Genomic DNA, 19412 nt, shown 5'->3' on the forward strand with positions numbered 1-19412 from the left:
CACGCACACATGCACACAACACACAACACACACCGCTGCCACCAGCAGGGGGGACAGTTGGCAGTGAGAGGGAGGGAGAAATAGAGAGTGAAGGAGAAAGCAGAGAGAGAGAAATGGATAGGACTATTGAATGAGAGTTGTGCAGCTTCTGAGGTAAGCTGCAGCAAGGGACAGATTTACAGAAAGTTATTTGGGGATAAAAGATGAAGAGAATGAAGTGCGGAATAAAGGTGAAAAGAAAACCAAGAGAATACAAGCAATATGAGAGTAACTCTTGAGGTTTTGAGTCACACCCTTCTTATGACCAGATTTTGTCCAAACTCACCTTCCTTGCACTCAAGGGCCACCCTGGACTCCAGGTTGTCCATCTGCAGTTGTAGCCGTTTGAGGGTGCGGTCGGCATCTCGCGACTTCCTCTTATAAGCAATCAGCACCACTATGATGACCAGCAGGAGCAGGCCGCCACCTCCTCCGATACCAATGATGGCAGGAAGAGTGAGCAGGCTGTCTGAGTAGATCTGCAAGGTCCCCGGTGAGTATTCAAAGCCTCCAACACGCACCTAGACGGACGCAAACAGAAAAGTTACACTCTCTTGTTAGGTTTGCATAATCTGTGGGTCAGCAGTATTTCACAGGGTTTCAAGATGAAGTTGTAAACTATTAGAGGTACTTAAAGTAGAAAATAAATTAGATGCTGCTATCAATGTTAGAGCTGTGTACTATGCATGAGGTGAAAATCACACAGAAACATTATTTTGCCATGTTTTAAATCATCTACAAGAGCTTCAGTTCCACAATTTTAGACCTACACTTGGCGACAAGCACATAATAAATCCAGTATAATGATGAAAAATTATGCAAGGTGCCAATGTTAAATCCCACATTGCATTTATATTGGCAAACCAAGCTGTGCCGGGCTGAGCAAAGTGCAGGCCAAAACTCCCCTAAAACCCTTTATATCTGGGTTGGGGGAGGCAACATCTGTGCCCCGGGGCTGTCTTTGGAACCAGTGAAACACATACAAGTATACACAGACACACACCCATATGACTTTCAACCATATCACATCAAAACAGTTCTGGCTTGCAGAACACGTGAATAAAAAACCAAAATGTTTTTTTCCCCGTCTTCTTTTTTCCTTTCATTCCATCTTCAACTGGCTTACGTCTATGAAACACCAAATGCAGGAGGGTAAAAATAGACACAGACCTCTCACGCCCACTAGCCATTTTTGGTCTCTATTGAATATCAATACTGTTCAAATCCCAAGGAGGATGGCAGCCAAACGAGACCGATCAAAAGCCTCTAAGACATAAATACAGTCAAAAACACCGCCAACGGTATAAGAGACAGGGTGCGTGTTTGCGAGCGTGCAGCTATATGAATGGGGACAAAAAAATCTAGAGTAATTGAAGAGATTTAGGTCTGATGGATGGGGAGGAAAAAATTAGATGAATGAATGAAAAGGCAGGAAGTGGATTGACATAAAGAAGGGGGATGAACAGCACAGCGGAAACAGCAGAGAGAACAGGAGGTATAGAAGAAGAAGAAGACGGGCTGAGAGGCAGAAAGAAATGTGAAAGCCAGTGGTTGATGAAATAACGTGTGCTTAAAATAGAAAAAAGTAATGGGATGATGCTCATTTTCAGGTTTTGTATAACTGTGCGGCTGTTATTATGTATATAAGTCAAGTTAATGTAATGAAAGACACATCACACAATTGGAAACACTCAGCAAATGTAGAAAAGTATTAAAGTTTTACTCACAGTGACTTTGTGTTCTCCGGTCAGGTTGGGCCATTCACACAGCAGCTGGCTCTCAGACAGGGTGAGAACACAGGGTGTCTCCCCGATCAGCACCGTGTAGTTCAGCTTAGCGTTTCCTGGGGCTGAAGGAATCAGGTTACGGCCCTGGAAACACACACACACACACACACACACACACACACACGCACACGCACACGCACACGCACATACATACATACATACATACATACATACATACGCTTTGGTTACTTACATGAGGTCTTAGTCGGAGGTGGTCCACACAAATAGAATGATAATCACTGAGTGTAAACGCAAACGGATTCACTCAAACTGATTTATGCTGTTAAAAAAAACAACACTTGTTTCTGATTGGCTGGCAGGTGTCTGTCAACAGTTCAGCCATATTTAAACTGCAGGTAACCATAGCAACAGTGCTTCTGCTTGATGCTGCCAGATAACACCTCTCATAGAAACTGACCATGAGTTAAACTGTCTACAAACAAAAATATGGATTGTGATTTTTAACATCCTGATGTAGAACTTCCATATCAGTGGAAATACAGCACAGAACAAAATGAGAATCTCTTGAATCTCATGAACTTGAACAATGTCTATATATAAATAAATTCTACAGAAATCTCCCTTCTCCTCTCCGACCCTACCTCTACCTACCCCTCTTCATCCTAACTCAATATGCTTTGCAAAGCGCGAGGAATTAATTGCTGGAAAATCTCGATGAACGTCTAATTTCTCCACAATTATTTAATAGGATGCCGTTTCTGTGCTGCTTATTTCTGCAATTCTTTACCCGGAGCACGCTGGGGCAATCAGAGCTTTTCATTATAGAATTATATTTAAAGTTACAGGGGAGAGAGGCGTGATTCTTCATTTTCTAAAACTCCACCCTGATTGGCCGAGAGAAAAAAGGCTTTAGTTTTCCATGAAATTGCATGATAATTTTCTCTCCTTTTCCTGAGGCTTTGAAGTTCAAGAGGAGAGGTGAAATGACAAAAGACACTATGGGTGGGGCAAAGCCTTTATAAATGCACTCTGGAGTCAAATGCGTACTTGCCTCTATGGCTATCGAGTAAACACGGCTATCGAGTCTCTCTTAAGAAATTACCTGATAGAAATCTGAGCAGGTGGCATGGCAACACATGGGTCCACTTTATAAACATTACTTTCCTGTCCACCTGATTTTAAAGGGGGCGTTTTAGAAGCAAGTTTTTTTCTTAAAGGTCTCCAAACCCCACTGGAGACAGCAGGCGAAGAAATAGTATCTTTCAAGGTTGAGGCACATCTGAAAGACAGCTGCGTTGAAAGAAAAACTCTCAAAGGAAGAGGAAGGAGAGAGCAAAGTGTCTGTACAGGAATGTTTGGAGCAAATCATTTCAAATGCCCGTCAGCGTCTTATCAGTCGTGTTGGATGCTGACTAGGAGGTTGCTGCAGCATTTTCTAAAATAACTATTTGTGAGATTGAGCTTTTAACGTTGCTGACAATACTCATTCATACAACATTACTGGAACGCTTCTATCAGCTATTACTGCTCTTCTCGTGCGTCAGCTTCAGCTGACCTTTTCTCCTTATGTCCTGCGTATGTTTTAAGACATTTTTTCCACACTTTTCAACACAGTTTAAAAAAAAAGCTTTGATGCCAAACCACCACAAACTCACTCAGACATAAGAACATTTTTTCCCCCACCCATGCGTGGTCTATTATGTGAAGGAAGACAAGAAATAAAATGAAAAGGGTGATGTAAGAAAGGAGAAATGCCAAAAAAAAGAATGCAAATAACATTGGGAAGACACAAAGAGAGGAGAATGGTAGACACGGAAAGAACACATGAAAAAAGAAGCTGAAAACAAAACAAAAAAGTCAAGAGAAGAATAAAAAGAGAAAGGAGGTGATGGATGTAAAGCAAATCCAGGTAGAGACAAGGCCAAAACAGATCAATGCAAAGAGCACAAGGCAATTTACCTTGAGTATGAGTGGTGAGCTGGGCTTCAGCTCCAGCATGCCAGAGGGGCTCAGAGGTTCGAACACGGGGTCTGGGTGGTAGCTGAAAGTCTCGTTTACCACTAGCACAGAGCGCACGTCATCCATGACAAAGCCAATCTCATCAGGGCTGCTGCCTGCCTCTGAGAAGCCTTTTTCGGATCCAGCCACAGAGGGCGCCAGACACACCATCACAGTGTTGTTCACAACCGTGCAGTTCTAGAAAAGGGGAAGATACATAGAAAAAGGAAAGGAGTGAGGGGGAAATTAAGAGGAAAGGTGTGAGGAAAAGAGGAACAGGGGAGAAAATACAACAGACAGTTAAATTAAGTCTGACAAGGTGATTTATTTTCCCGTATAACAACCTTTCTACCTTGTTTACACTGTTTACAGTGTTGGCAAGAAACAATATTCTTACACAAAAGACCATGCTAACCAAATCTTAATCAACAACTTATACGATGGCTGAAAAACGGTTATGTGATATGAGTGATTAAATGTCTCCGTAATGACATAATGAGGAAGAGGCTGGCTTAATAACATCAGTGTTGTAATCAGTGTTGATATCATCTGGAAATCCCCTGTGGGGATCGACACTTAAGTCAGTGCAGCGAAGAATGAATTAGACTGTAATGACACATGGAGAAACAGGAGAGGTCAGCCAGTAGCTGTTCAACATAACACGGCACGGCTAAAGATTGTTTCACAGCCTTATGTTCTATATGTCACATACTAACTCACAAACAGGTGCTGTAAAATCACACTGAACAAAACTGTGTTTATAGGTCAACAGAAACATTAACCAAAATAGCAAAATAAAAAATGACTGCAGAGAGGGCTACAAAGAGAAAAGGAAGGATATTTTTACTTTCAGCTAAGAGCGGGAGTGGGAGAAAGGTTAGCTAAGCCCCGTGGTGCTAGGTGAAGAGAGGGGGATTTGCCGGAGCCACTTTATTGCTGGTTGACATTTCAAAGGTTAAACTGCTAAAAGGAAATTCAACATCAAAAACAAACAGAAAATGGGCCCTTGGCTGGTTGACCAACAGGTCAGGTGTGTGCGCCTGTGTCCCGGGAGTGTGTGTATGCTCTGAAAATCAGTTTTTCCACAGAGAGGGAGAGGGTGACATGCAGATAGACACCTGTGTGTCTATATTGGTCTCACTTGCCAAGTCAAATCACTGCTTTTTTTGTTTTGTCAATAAAAACTGTGCACGGCTGTCTGGATCCAACTACTTACATTTTCTGACTTGGCAGCTCCATACTTGGCTCTCATTTTGGGCTCCTTGATGGTGGCCAGATTGGTTCCAGTAATGGTCAACATGGTCCCGCCACTAAAAAAAGAGATAACAAGACTTACTGTAGAGAAAAATCAAGATAAATACAATTACACAATGCATTGGGGAAATGAAGACAATTGCATGTGTACTTGTGTGTCACATATTCATGTATCTATCACCTGCTCTACTTTTTTCTTGCAGGATCCAAGAGCATACACTATTCAGCAGGCCTATCAGTAGAGATAAATGTTAATAAATCTGTTCTCTGTGGGAGCCAAGAGGGTCCTCCAGTTGGCGATTTACCATTAATGCTCGCTCCTGCTGTAGCCTTTCGCCTGCTTATTCATGGAAGCCCATTTTCAGGTAATGATAGTAACGCTAAAGCCCTTGCATGAATGTTAAAAGCTTCTTTAAACCGATATGGAGGTTGGAGGGAAGAATAAGCGAATATGTAGCATTACTCCTGAGAGTCTAAGCTTTTGGCCTATCCTCAGCACCTCTCGAAAGGCAGGGGAGATATTTTCGGAGTGTATTAAAGTTGCACTGCTGTATTTTTCAGCATCAGATACACTCTGCAACTGCGCCGCTGTCAGCAATCTGACATGTTCTGCAACCTTTACACCTGTGACCTATTCAGGTCTATGTGACGCTGACCAGCAGAGACATAGGTAATATGGGTGAGAGTCCTATTCCCCCACACTGCCTTCTCGACAGCCTCCGCTGGCCTGAGAGGCTGAACTTTATCTGATGTAAGGTGTTCTGACAGCAGCTAAATAAGTTAGCATACAACCTAAAAACTGGAGTGGGATAAGGTGTGGCTTGAAGCCTAGTGCCACTGTGAGTCAAAGCTGGCACTAATAAACCAAATAAAAAAAACAGATTATACAAATGATACACTAGCTGGTATTTTACTGAGTTTTCATTCAGGCAATGATCCCCCAAAAAAGAGCAAATTCTGTATCATTGTTCAAGTGTTGCAAGGCCTTGGAAGAAAGCTTTGGTGTTTTTTTCTTTCTGAGCAGTGGTAGCTGAGGACTTGCGATCTCCTCAATTAAACATTGCACTCATTCTAGAGCTGCAACAATTAGTTGATTCATTGATTAGTTGTTATGTAATCAATCATCTGCTATTTTGAAAATCAATTCATAGTTTTGAGTATTTTTTTTCTTAGTATTAAAATATTTTTCTGGTTTCTTAAGTTCTCTGTGATAGTAAACTGAATATTTTTGGACATTTGAGGACGTCACCTTGGGCTTTGGGAAACAGGCACCGTTTTATGGACCAAAGAACTAATCGATTAATTGAGAAAAGGATCTACAGACTAATCTATAATGAAAATAATCGTTAGTTGCAGCCCTTATCCATTCCATGGTGGAATTAGAGCATCCTGGACGAAGGGTACACTATTCAAAAAATCCACATCCAGGGTATGAGCTGTGTTTTGGCGAGGCCAGATGGAGCTGGTATCTGAGGCCAGTCCCAGGCCTTCAGGTGAAAGAAGCCCTGGAAAGGACATCGAGGCTGAGGAGCTAGAAGGACAAGGGCGAAATAGGGCATTGGCCTTGTGAGAGGCTTAAAGATGGGTGACAGGTGCTGAAGTGGAAAATAGATTCTAGTCTGAAAACTGAGCAGACAAAGGAATTTACGAGATTTACATCGAGTTACTCCTTTGTTGGCGGGAAAATAGAGCTTTGTGTCAATATGTGGCAACACTCCACAGAGGCAGTTCTGTGAGAGTATAAAAATCTTTTCCACACATACACTGTACACTGTATGGTGTGTGCACTGTATCTCTCTGTGTAAACGGTGAAGTGTCACGCAATCTCTGCAGTACCACATGTGTGTGTTGTTAGTCCGAGAACCTCTTCCTGAAGGGAGGGGAACAAGTCTAAGTCGTGTCAGATTTGTGTTTTGGACAAGGGAGGCTCAGCACTGTTTGAAATCACTGGCAAAAGGGTCACCAAAGGGGACACGGCGACAAAATAGCTCGGTAAATAAAAGCATGATTGGCCCGGAGAACCATGCACCTCTTCCTCTGGGAGCGCTGAGTGAAACACCAAACACAAGCTGAGTGCCGAGGTTATTTCCCCCCAAGGCTTGAGCCAACACTTTCATTCCAGTTTCCCCTCGCCTGCCCTCAATCTTTCATTCATCCCATTCCAAATGAGACTTCTCATCCACTCACACCTCTTTCTCACGATGAGAGACTTTGTCTCCCTGCTGAATTTTAAATCCGGCTCCCATTTTCACCTGAACTCCCTGCGATAATGGAGCAGTGGATTGTTACACTGTCTGAATAAACAATGTATCTAATGAGGACTGTCCTAAGAGGTGATACTCCTAAACAAATACTTGGAATATACTACACACCGCAAGTACATTATTTTGTTTTTTTTGTTCGGCTATTTTTTGGGATCCGCCCGTTCACAGAAAAACATACTCAGGAAAACTCAGGAAACAACATATGACATGTTCCTGGAACTGTACTTCTGAAGTAAATGAGACAATCAACAGTGTGTGTGTGTGTGTGTGTGTGTGTGTGTGTGTGTGTGTGTGTGTGTGTGTGTGTGTGTGTGTGTGTGTGTGCGTGCGTGTGTGTGTTTGTATATGTACTGGCTTCATTTCTGAGTTGAGGAGTTTCTAGGTCATGCTAGTGAGCCCATTAGCACTTGGAAGCTCCAAGGTTTTTTTTTTTTCCACCACAACACAGCTTGTGTTTGCACAGGAAATCATCCTGTGGCTATGTAGTCTCATTTCAATAAGTCAAGTAATATTTAAAGATACATCTCTGCTGCAGCTCATCAACTAGCAGTGCACTGCTTCAGGAGCCTCCTTTACTGCTGTTCCTGCTCTCAAAGATTTACTTTTGAAACATTAAGATAAACAGAATAAATAATATGCCTTTGAAAAGCAAAAGAAGTGTGAAAATAGAGAGGAATGTTCAGTTAGTTTTTTCTTCAGGGCTGAGCTGGGGAGTATGGTAATAATACATTTATCACCTTTTACATACAGTTCATATTTCAGTTTAGTTGGCTATGCTCCTTGAAAAAAAGGCATTTGATTACGGCACAACCACCACCAGGGATTAATAATGTATTGAGGAATTTGTATTTGTTCAATCATAGATCAAACACTGTGTTGAATTATAGATAATGAAATAATCATAAGACAAGCTGACGTATCATGCAATAAGAGCTGATGGAGTTAGCTATATGGTGCAGAAGAACAATAAAAACGCACTAATTTATGCCAAAATGGCCCAGTTTCCAAACATTCCCTCTGAATTAATCAGTGTGACCCTTGATTTGTACAGTTCAATATTGGGAATTAATCAATCTCAGTCTGATTTTTGAGATACAAAAGGTTCATCTTTGCTGCCCCCAGACGAGCTGAAGATGTTCTGATTGTGTCCTCACCTGGCGATACTCCAGTCTGGCTCGATCTTGAGGATGGTGGGATCGTCTGTATAGTTGAACTTGACCTCTGGGTTCCTCAGCTCTGCAGCGTTTATGTCCACCATGACTGGGGTTGGCCCTGATGCTTGTCCGGCTGGGGTCACGCACACTATCTCTTTGTTGCTCCGCCTGGAAGAGCAGGAGATGATGGGAGTAAGGGGAGTCAGGGGAGAAAGAGAGATGTTACACACAAAGGTTGCTGATGGTCCCTCTTAAAGTTGACTGTGTGCTCTGAGCACCAATACCAGAGGGTCTTGAGAGGGAGTATTTGGAAGCTGACTCTCTGACAGGCTATGAGACAGACACACAGAATAAATACTGAAGTTGAGTGCACAGGGGGAAAAAAACCCTACTTTATCCCTTAAATAACTCATAAATGATTTATCAGATGCGACAAAAAAGCAGGAATACGCACACACACACACACGCGCACACACGCGCACACACACACACACACACACATAATGGTGACATAGTCGCCTATCCACAAGGCCAACATCTTTCAGTCTGTCCAGCCGTGGTTTCATCAGCCCAAATCACAGTGCTGTACTTCAAAGCGCTCTCTCTCTCTCTGTCTGTCTTTCTCGCTATGTCTGTCTCTCCTTCCCTCCTGTGCTTTCTCTGGCTGATAGATCTGAAGTGGCAGATCAGGCTGGTCGTCTCTCTGTGTGATGTAACTCCCTCCCTAGCAGACAGGCAGCCAGCTGTGACCTGCTGGGAAACTTTGTGCTGCTGCCAGAAACTTTGTGCTCCACTCCAGTGGCTCATTCCACCGTCCCCTCCCCCGTGTCAGGGGGGAGACACTGCTGGCCGTGTGTGTGTGCGCACGTACCTACGTAAAGTATGCACGTAAGCAGGTGTGCTTGCAGTGTGTGGAGGTCTGTGAATTTGCATATAAATACAGTGCGCAGGTAGAAGATTAACGTTGTGTGAGAACGTGTTTTGTGCCACTCGTCGTCTGCTAACGTCCTACAGTGCGCTGCAAGTGCATGTAAACGGGTGTGTGTGTGCATTTGTGCAGGCATGATGGCAGGTGGCACAGTGTGAACATGAGTAGAACAAGCTGATCCGCACACAAATCCTCCCCCGTTATCTGCTGTGAGAGTGAAATCCACAGAAAGACGGAAGATGATGGGGAAGATGAAAAAGTGAAAACCTATTCTGGAAGCTCTTTCCCAGCGGCCTGCGGTAGGGTGGGGTTGCAAGAAAACGGCGAAAGAAAGCAAAAATGGGGGGAATTGGGCGTCTTTGTTGGACACATCCCTGCTGTCTCCCACGAGGCAATTTCTTAGACTGAGGGGGGACTGAAGAGGGGATGAAGATAGTATAAAAAAAATAAAATACAGCTTTCGCACATTCCACTAGTGCTGCGTTTCTATGGTAACCATTTCCACAACAGTGTCGCCTTCGAGAGCGCCTGTGGTGCCGTGTACGTATTTTTGACAAGGTTGCGGCCACACAAAAGAAAGCCAAGAGGGGATACAGAAAGAAAGAAAAGAGAATGAAAGAAAAAGGGGTTGCAGAGGGAGATAAGAGGATGAGTGACTTGGGGTAAATAGGCTTTGATTAAAGCGGAGGCCTCACTGAATACAAAGACGCATTAAAGAGATGGACTCAACCAGTTCATTACTTTGGCCATAAAGGTTATTGCTGCTCAGTGAATGAAAGGCCAAGACTATTATGTTCACCTTTCTCGGGATGTGCTACAGAGCTTTAAATTGGTCTTTACTTTTTCTTTTGATATGATATAAAAAGGACTTGATAGGTCCAAGCTCATTAGTTTAACCTGTCACTTGTTGCTTGAGAGAAAGGAACCACTATAATAAAAATACAAGTGTTAAAGAGAATTTGGAAATTCATTTCAGTACATAGGTGCTTGTTTTAGTTCTACTGACAATCTTTTCAGAGAGGTTTCTTCTCTTTGCCATCTGCCAGACACCATACATGAGTGGATTTAGTCCAGAGCTCAGTTTACTGTCACTTTGCCAGGAAGGGACTCAAAGAAACAATAGAGTTCTTGGCTTGGGGAATTAGAGTCATATCAAATTGGATCTATGTCTCCTCTTCTTGAAATCCTGGCACGATCTCGTGCAGAGTGAGTGACAACAGAAGATAACGGTGGCAAATTATAAAAAAAAAAAAATGAAAAATGAAAGAAAAAAAAGGAACAAAATTAAGTATTTCAAACATGAGTTCAAAGCAGGAAAAATACGAGTTACCAATTACTAGCAACACCATATCATTCCTTCCAAATTATAGTCATATCTCTTACAAAGTGTGTGCCATGCATGTAAGTCATTCATAGAACAACTTAATGATATCAGCTTCCCTGAGAAACAGTACACTGTCATTCTCACAGTTGCTGTGGATTACAGTACTGCAAGTCATCCTCTTTCTGGCAACAATTTTCAGACCAAGGAAACAGTTGTTCAAACTGTTAAAAAAAAAGAAGCTATAATATATATAATTCAACACTGAAGAACAGGAGAAGATGGCAGAAGGTAGAAGTTGAAGATGGGAGAGAAATCATGATGCATTATGACTTGTAAGAAAGTAAACTTTAGAGTGAACTAAAATGGCTACATTTTTAACCCAGTATTTCAGTAAGAAAATCAGCTAACTTTGATTACAACTTCTTGCCACAGTAACGCTGCATGTACACATTTTATCAACAGAGTCTTTACCTCCAGGATAGCACAAATAAGTGAAATCAGCCTCTATAAAAACTTTTATACTATAGATAACTGAATGTTCATTCCTTGTCCTCAGTATTGGATTCAAGAACATTATTTATATGATCATATATTTATTTCATGAGTAGGACTGTAACTATCACACATTATCTGTGTCAAACAGTTTTTAAACTTTTTGTTGTAGAAAAAGAATTCCTGTAATTTTACGGCTAATTGAAATAATTTTGTGTATGTATTTAACTATGAGCTAACAAACAAACTGTAGATTGTTTCAGGTAATTTGGATTCACTTGCCTCTCGAAGCGGCAGGGGTGAAGTCCAATCTTCACAGATACAGCACTGCCTGCATTGAGATGACTGCCTTCAATGGTGATCCTTGTTCCTCCAGACAGTGGCCCAGTGGAAGGATGGACACGGGTAAAGTACGGAGACTAAGAAGGGACACAGGCAGAGAGAGGTGGATCAATTATAGCTGCTGGGCTTCACAAGGTATGTCAAATGCAGATTTAAAAACATCTAAAGAGCTCCGTCTTAGCTGTCATTTTATCCAGCAATACTCTTACAACACACACACACACACACACACACACACACACACACACACACACACACACTTACCACAAAGGTGAAGGCTTTGGTGGAGATCGCTTTGTAGTCCTGGTGAATGCAGTCTCTGACACACACTTCTACCTGAGCCTCCTGTACCCTGTAACCGGTGGCATCATTCAGCCGACACACAATCCTGAAAAAGGGAAACAAAGAGGTGGAGGGGATGAGTTCAATTTCCAAAACAAATGCATATATTTTTTCTTCTGTTCTGTCCAAGTCATAAAAAAAATACCAATAGATTGGAATAAACCGTTTCTGAAGCCCTATTCATAAAAATAATAAGCAGAGCAAATGCTCTATTAGTGGAAATCTGCAGTGCGAGGACACGGTGGAGTTTTGGGGTGTGTGTGTCTGCATTAGTGAGTACTGTAGAACTATAAGCCTCGCACTTGGCCTTGGGTGCTGGCTGGCCAAATGAAAATCCACTGGAGAAATGATTTAGTGAGGGGAGGAGTGGCAGTGTAGCCCATGGGGGGAACACACACACACACACACACACACACTTACTTCATGTTTCACCCACTGGAGACACACCTGACTGTTAATTAGCCAGAGCGAACGAATGAGACAGACAAAGGGCGAGAGAGCAGAGGAGAGAGGGAGGCCAAAAAAGGAGGAGAGAGAGAGAGCGAGAGAGAGAGAGATGGGTAAAGCGAGAGAGGCTGATTAATTGAACGAACTCATATCCTACACATCTCCCTCAGCTTCCCTCCCTCCCTTCCTGAGATGAGTTATTAACTCTCCTGCTTCCTTCCTCCCTGCAGGTGGCCATGGCAACTGCAGCGCTGCGGCAACAATGAATTTCACATTCCGATGCTGTGTGTTTCCATTGTTTTTATTTTCCCTTTCATTTATTCCCAGGTCTCACACTATGACAGAGGCCGTGATTAAAATGCTGGACAGCTCTCAGTTCGAAACTGCGGTTTCACTTGCATCATTACTGTGCAGATGACAGGTGGCTACATTGAGCTGTTATTACGTGGTTAGAAAGACAGAACGTTCATGGTACATTTGTAAAGATGACAACATTATAAATTATACATCCCTCAATCAAATTACTGAGGTGGAATGTGATGGTAAAAAATTAAACGTGACAAATTGGCACATAGAAACGACTAATAAGGAAATAAAAAGGGATGCCAGGTTCTGTTTTTCCTCACTACTGGTAAAATTTAATTTTCTCAACATGGAATCAAATCCATCTAGTAAATATTTAATGACTGAAGTGAATGACGAGCCTACTAATTCTGAAAGAAGTGCTGCCTTTTCTTGCAGTTTCACTCCAGTCGCCGAAACAGGGACCGTGCGCAGCCTGTAAGAAGTACAAGTGCTGGCAAAGAGAAAGCCAGAGTGAGAACAATGTGTCTACATTTGGCCCAACAGTTAGCACACCTCCTTCTCTCCCCCTCTTACCGCCAGCTGACCTTTGACCTGCGCTGTCAGTCCCGTAACCCCGTCCTGTCTCCTGTGCTACAGCTCTGATCGGGTCACAAGAATGACGAGAGCAACTGGGCCACTAATGGCACCGTATGGCTAACATCACTTTTAATTAGCATGACAGCCTTACTGCCAGCCGCGCCCTTCTCCTCCTCCTCCTCCTCCTCCTCCTCCTGCGGGTGCTATGGCAACAGGCCAATGCAGTGTTACAGGGCTGACAGGGTTAAATGTCGACACCTTGCTGGTTTTGGATGTGATTGCTATGACAAAATGAACATGTGGTAAAGAAAAAGTTACAACACAGAAACACCTAACGTTGCTCTACGGCGACACAGTCGAACATAAAAATGATGATGTTCTGTGTGAATACAACAATATATGAACTTATATTAATTATAAATCAAGCCTGACATGTCACTACTATATTTCTAAATGCATTCTGGGGACACCTGTCAACGCTGGCGAGAGCTGCACAGTATTCTGTTGTTCTGACTGTCAAACCATCAAAGTCACATTTCTTAGTTTCCTTCTTAGTGAGGGGGCAGAGAGAAAACAAAATCTGCTGGGACTGTGCTGCAAAACTCAGCAAATGGAGCATTTGTGTACAAATGACAGCTACATAGTTGGAAATAGAATATTGAGGACACCTCCAGCTGTGAGGAGCGTCCCCAATTTTTCCCTCGTCCCAAATTGTATCTTCTCTGCTTCTGGCTGAATTCAACATAAAAAAGAGAGTGTGACTCATCTCGTAGTTTCACTGAAGGCCCCAATCTTTCTGGGTAGCATGAATGAAAATCTAATTAATGATTCCCATGATATTACTTACATGAGCACCATAGAAAATGACTGCAATGATGTGACCTGTTTACAGTTAAAACAAAGAGTTCAGTCATGTCCAATAGACATGATTGAAGAGAACTCGGAGCTTTGATTGTTTACTGCTATTAAATGTGAGTTAAGTTCCACCCACGGCACCCACTGTGATTCAGAATTTCCCAGAAAATAAAAAAACATAACATAATCAGAGGAAGTGTTCACGTGACGAGCTTTCACCTGTGGAAGAGTTTTTAGAAGATATACATACCACCGGCTTCAAGTACATTTCTCTCAGAACGGGCCAAATTTATTCTGATGAACGTGGGTACATGAGGTATTCAGTTTGGATTCAGCCATTATTCTAATTATTAGTGGAATAAAAGGTTCCACGAAAACTGACAGATTTACATGACCTGCAGTTGTACAAAGAGTAGCAAAGCATGAGCCTGCTGGCAAGGAATTGGTTTTGTTTGAAAGAGGAAAGTAGTGTTTTACCATAGGAAGGTTAACGGAAACAGAGGTCTGAGAGAGATTCGCAGTGCTGTGCTTAGCACTCAGTGTCACATCAATACTGGACAAAGACAAGCGTGGAAGTAAAGAGTCTCAGAGTGAGGGGTGGGAGTGAAGAAATGAAGACAGAGAAAGTGTCAACATACTGCTCAGCGCTGATGTATTGGTCCTCCTGAGGGTTGCAGGCAACCTTGCCGATGCGGACTCCACTCTGGATGTCTTTGAACTGCAGACCCAGATTCTCACCAGTGATGGTCAGCATGGTTCCTCCCTGCCTGGGCCCCGTCTCCGGAAACAACTAGTTGGAAGAGCAAAGTAGAGATGACGTGTTAGCCGGAACAACGTGTGTGACAATTGATTTTTACCCAACGCAGTACATCATAGAACATATATTGTATGTCAGCATGAATGACAGTTTACTTAAGTCATTATGGTCATATCCCTTTCTGAATGAATCAGATACTTGCTACCTCATTAAGCGAGATGAAAAATGACCTCAGATCCATTAACTCCACCTCAACTCAGTCAAACATTCACAACCTGCCAACTCACACACTTAACCTGGACCCACCCATCAAGCCCTCACTTATATCTCTCATTTAACCTTGTGACGATTAATCTACTGAACACAATTACTGCGCACAGCGACCTCTACTCCCATTCTTTTCCCTAGAGGTCTGCGAAAGGTGTGCGGAGGTGCTAATGGCTACCCGAGGCTAGCCCAGTTGCTAATCATGGTGCAATTCATTCAGCCCGCAACGCAGACAATGGCCCCATTGGTAATCAGTCATTGCTAGTATAATTAGGGCTAAAGCTAATTGGATTAGAACCTGACCGGGGGAGGGCGGCAGCAGCAGGGTGGGAGGAGGATGAAGATCAATGAGACGTTGGTGGTTGGATGTCATGGAGTAGGGGTGTGGGTAAGGTCACACTTTGACCTGGCTTGCCATAAAGGAAGGATAAAATGAATGAATGAATGAATGACTAATTAAGCTCCCATTACTGCAGACATTTCCCCCTAAGTATGAAGTATACTATATCCATATATAAACTTTCGTTTTGTGTATATAATACAAGAGTTGATAAATAGCAAACAGCAGTCTATACAGACATGGACAAGAACATGTGGAGAGAGGGGGCTAGGTACAAAAAACATATTAGTATTTTCGAACTGTTGGCGAATCAATGATTAGCATTTTTGTTGGTCTGTTCTAAAGGCAGTAACCCCTCTGGTCACACCAGAAAAAAACATTAATTTGTGTGGCCTTGCAAAACAGGTGGCGCTGCAAGTTTGGTGACGTAGTGACTACTTGTCCTCTTGGTTGCTAAGTAGACAAAAAGTAAACCACCCAACAACTAACGGCAAACCATGCAGCACAGCTATGTTAGGTCCTCCATTTGGACTCTCTGGGTCTTTTTGTTCCATCAAAGGTCAGCACTGTCAAGACAATTTGCTACTGGTTAACAATTTGATTAATTTGTCACTGATTTTGCTGAACTTTACGCCAAAGAACCATGTAAATTTTCTTTGCTGCTTTGGCAAATCCGCTGATAGCAGCATTTCCAGTAAAATTAATTGATTTTGGTTGATTGCCTGTTTCAACTTTAAAAAGAGATGAGAACATCCTGAGTGTGGAACAAGGATAAAGAGTGCGTGTATTTCCCAAAAAACCTTTCCTATAAGTGTATCTACTGTCTCACAAATAAATTCGATTCACTCTCTCAACCTGCTCTGTACAACTCTATTTCTCCACCTGGTACCTGACAATGGTCCCCAGTCTAACATCATTATAGAAAAGGTGGCGGGCTAGTAAAAGCCACAGGTGTTCAAGACACCACTAACAGAAACACACAATGGGAACAAAGCCTAGTGTCATGCAGGCCAGAACTGAAATGCCACAGTGATATAATTAAGGAGTGTTTTCCATCTTACACCAGCCAGGCTTCTGATGAACATCCCTCCTCCTTCCCTCGCCCTTTTCCTCTTCCTCTCAGGACTTGTGTGTCTTTTTAATTCACTCTCTGTCTCTTTCTCAGTGTGCCTGAATGCATATATTTTGAGCTGGAGACAAAAGAGTGAGTGGCACACAGTAGTGCACCAGTTGGAATCTTCAGATATGGTAATCAAATCTCTCTTTCTCTATAAGCACTGGCTTATCAAAACACACACACACACACACACATACACAAGTTGTTACATCCACAACTAAACAGCACAAACAAAAAGCCCTTTTTGATAAAAGCCACCAGCCTAAACACTCGCTCTATTCTCCTCTTGCCATCGCAGCTCTCTACACCCATTCAAACTCCCTTTTTTCTCCTCATCGCCGACTTGTCCCGTTGTGTCGGAGGCTTTGTGTGAGGCCTATTGTGGCCGGCTGAGCGGCAGTGCACAGATAGCATCTGCTAGTTATAGGAAGAAGAGGAGGAGGAGGAAGGGGGAAGCAAGGGACACAGAGAGAGATGATATGAACATGGCGTAAGGTTTCTGAAGTTTATCTGTGATATGAAAACCTCTCAACAGAACATAAAGTCACAAACACACTGAAGAGAGTAATGACTGGGATTATATGAGTCTTTGTCACTAAATGTTTACATGTGACTTAGTGAACAATAATATCACTGAAGATATGAATCATGTTAGCGGACATCCAGTGGTAATATTACCTTTATTGATAAGATTTACTCAGCACTGGCTTATTTTATTGTTTCTCTCAGTGCTGTAACACTGAGACTTATTGTTTAGCTCTAAAACACAATGGGAAAACCCCTTTAGAGGCCTGGTCGATACGGGCTTTTAAAGACAAAGACATCTCTCTCGATGTCAGTCGGCAGAAGGTGCAAGGAAGAGGGGAAGATGATACGAGGACAGGATAGATGAAGGACGATGAAGGGGAAAGAGAAGAAAGAAAGGGAATGAAAGTGAAAAGCATCCGAGGGGTTGACAAAGGAAAGAAAATCAAAATGGTTCAAAGTGGGAATGAGGGACACTGAAAGTGGCAGAGGTTACAAGGACTAAGAGAAGAAATGACAGGAAAATAGAGAGATGAAGAGAGAAAGAAGTCTGGCAAAGGCCAATAACACAGTTTAACAATACACAAGAGAGAAATCATTGGCCTTTAGCAAGTACACAAGCTGTGAAACTAAACAAAGACGAGTGCGCTGACACTATTCCCTACAACATCACAGAAACACAAAAAAACATAAACACAAAAGAACTCTTTTTCATATACAAAAGATCACAAAAAGAGGAAAAAAAAAAGGACAAAAGTGTGCTACATGCTAAAACACAAAAAAATGCTCACCCCCACACATTCAGACACACACACTAGCATGGGCTGTGTTGTTTTAATTGGTTTCTAAGGGCTAGCTGTAATGCTCTTCCTGTCCCCTAGGAGAAGGCAGGCAGGAGATGATGGATGATGGAGGGCCAGGCAGCATCCAAGGCCAGTACTAGGACACTGCTGCACTACACTGAGAGACAGTGCCAGACTGTCTGTCTGTGTGTCTGTGTGTGTGTGTGTGTGTGTGTGTGTGTGTGTGTGTGTGTCACTGTCTGTGTGGCTGGGAGTGTGATTGTGAGAGTACCATACAAGCAACTTACTGAAAGTTATTTTATCTTTTTTTTAAAAATGTAAAGTGTTTGCTTCACAGGGAATGTGTGTGTTTTTTCATGTGGGAGTCTGAGTGTTTTGTTTTTTCACTTGTGCGGTGTATTTGTGCATGCTTTCACACACACACACACACACACACACACACACACACACAAACTGTGTGTTTGCTTGTTGTGAAAGGAGAACTAATTAATCTTAGTGCACAATGTCATTGCAGAGGGAAAATGCAGCCTAATAACAACAGCACTTTAACAGCCTAACAGCCAAATTCTTACAATGTCTAAAACCAATCATTTAGAGACTAAAACATCAATTGCTGTGTTTGGGAAACAGTATTTAGGTGCCAGAGCCATTAGTGGAGCGGTACCCAACTGCACACTATTGAACAATGTCAAATGGGCAATAGCACACTAGGAAATGATACCAAATGGGTTCACCGCTTGCTGCTCTGAAAGCTCTGGATAGCTGTGTGTATGTGTATAATATGTGTCTCTGTGTTCATTGCGGTCACACTCTCTCTCTCTCCGGTGGTGTTTCCTTCCCGGCCGAACACACACTCTCTGGTCCAAATGAAATTAACGGCTAATCCCCTAGCTAATGGCCACACAGCAGCTAGCAGGCTGCAAAAACCAACACAGCAGCCTGAATAAAGCAAAAACAAAATTTAAAAAGCAAGGATTCATACAGGGAAAAGGGGATTTGACAGATGGTAAAAAAGTGGAGCAATATTCAATTTGTGTGGCGGATGTGATGCTCTTTGGGAGAAGTGAAGGACGAAATAGCAGAAGAAAAAGGGAAAGATTTTCTTTGTCGCCTGCGGACGTTCTTTTGGCATTAAATGTCACACCGCAAATGTCAAAGGTGGAGAGGAGAGGTGAGGCTGGCAGCACGGCTCAGTGATAACGCTTCCTCCAGTGTCTCTGTCTTTTCTTCTATTCTTCTTTGTCTCTTCTATGTTCTCAAACCTGCAGTAGGTTTTCTCCTCCTGCTGTTTTTGAAGCTCTTCTACGCCTGCTTTTTGACTGCCACCAACATCTTGCCCCGAGGCCAGGATTTACCTCTCAATATGCATGCAAAAGCACATGCTTGCGTGCACACGCACACACACCCACCCCTTCATACACCCACGCCTCCACCCATCTCTCTCATACATACACGCACACGCAACCCAATTGCCTCTGTACGCTTGTTTCAAAGAGATAACTGAAGCGAGCAAGAAGAGAGAGGGAGAGAGCAT

General features: G+C 42.7%; 1 protein-coding gene across 4 annotated transcripts in view; it reads right to left on the reverse strand.

Moving 5' to 3' along the window:
- The window catches only part of LOC127372119 (plexin-A1), a 190220-nt gene that overhangs the window by 22782 nt on the left and 148026 nt on the right, over positions 1–19412 (reverse strand). For all 4 annotated transcript variants that reach the window (XM_051415526.1, XM_051415524.1, XM_051415525.1 and 1 more), the window contains exons 13-20: positions 14708–14859; positions 11808–11931; positions 11484–11620; positions 8458–8625; positions 5002–5095; positions 3747–3983; positions 1767–1910; positions 326–560 (exon numbers count right to left, since the gene is read on the reverse strand). In XM_051415526.1, coding sequence (XP_051271486.1) covers positions 326–560; positions 1767–1910; positions 3747–3983; positions 5002–5095; positions 8458–8625; positions 11484–11620; positions 11808–11931; positions 14708–14859 — 1291 coding nt within the window. The remainder of the gene's footprint in view (positions 1–325; positions 561–1766; positions 1911–3746; positions 3984–5001; positions 5096–8457; positions 8626–11483; positions 11621–11807; positions 11932–14707; positions 14860–19412) is intronic.

This window comes from Dicentrarchus labrax, unplaced genomic scaffold (assembly GCF_905237075.1).
Source record: "Dicentrarchus labrax unplaced genomic scaffold, dlabrax2021, whole genome shotgun sequence".
Classification (NCBI taxonomy): domain Eukaryota; kingdom Metazoa; phylum Chordata; class Actinopteri; family Moronidae; genus Dicentrarchus; species Dicentrarchus labrax.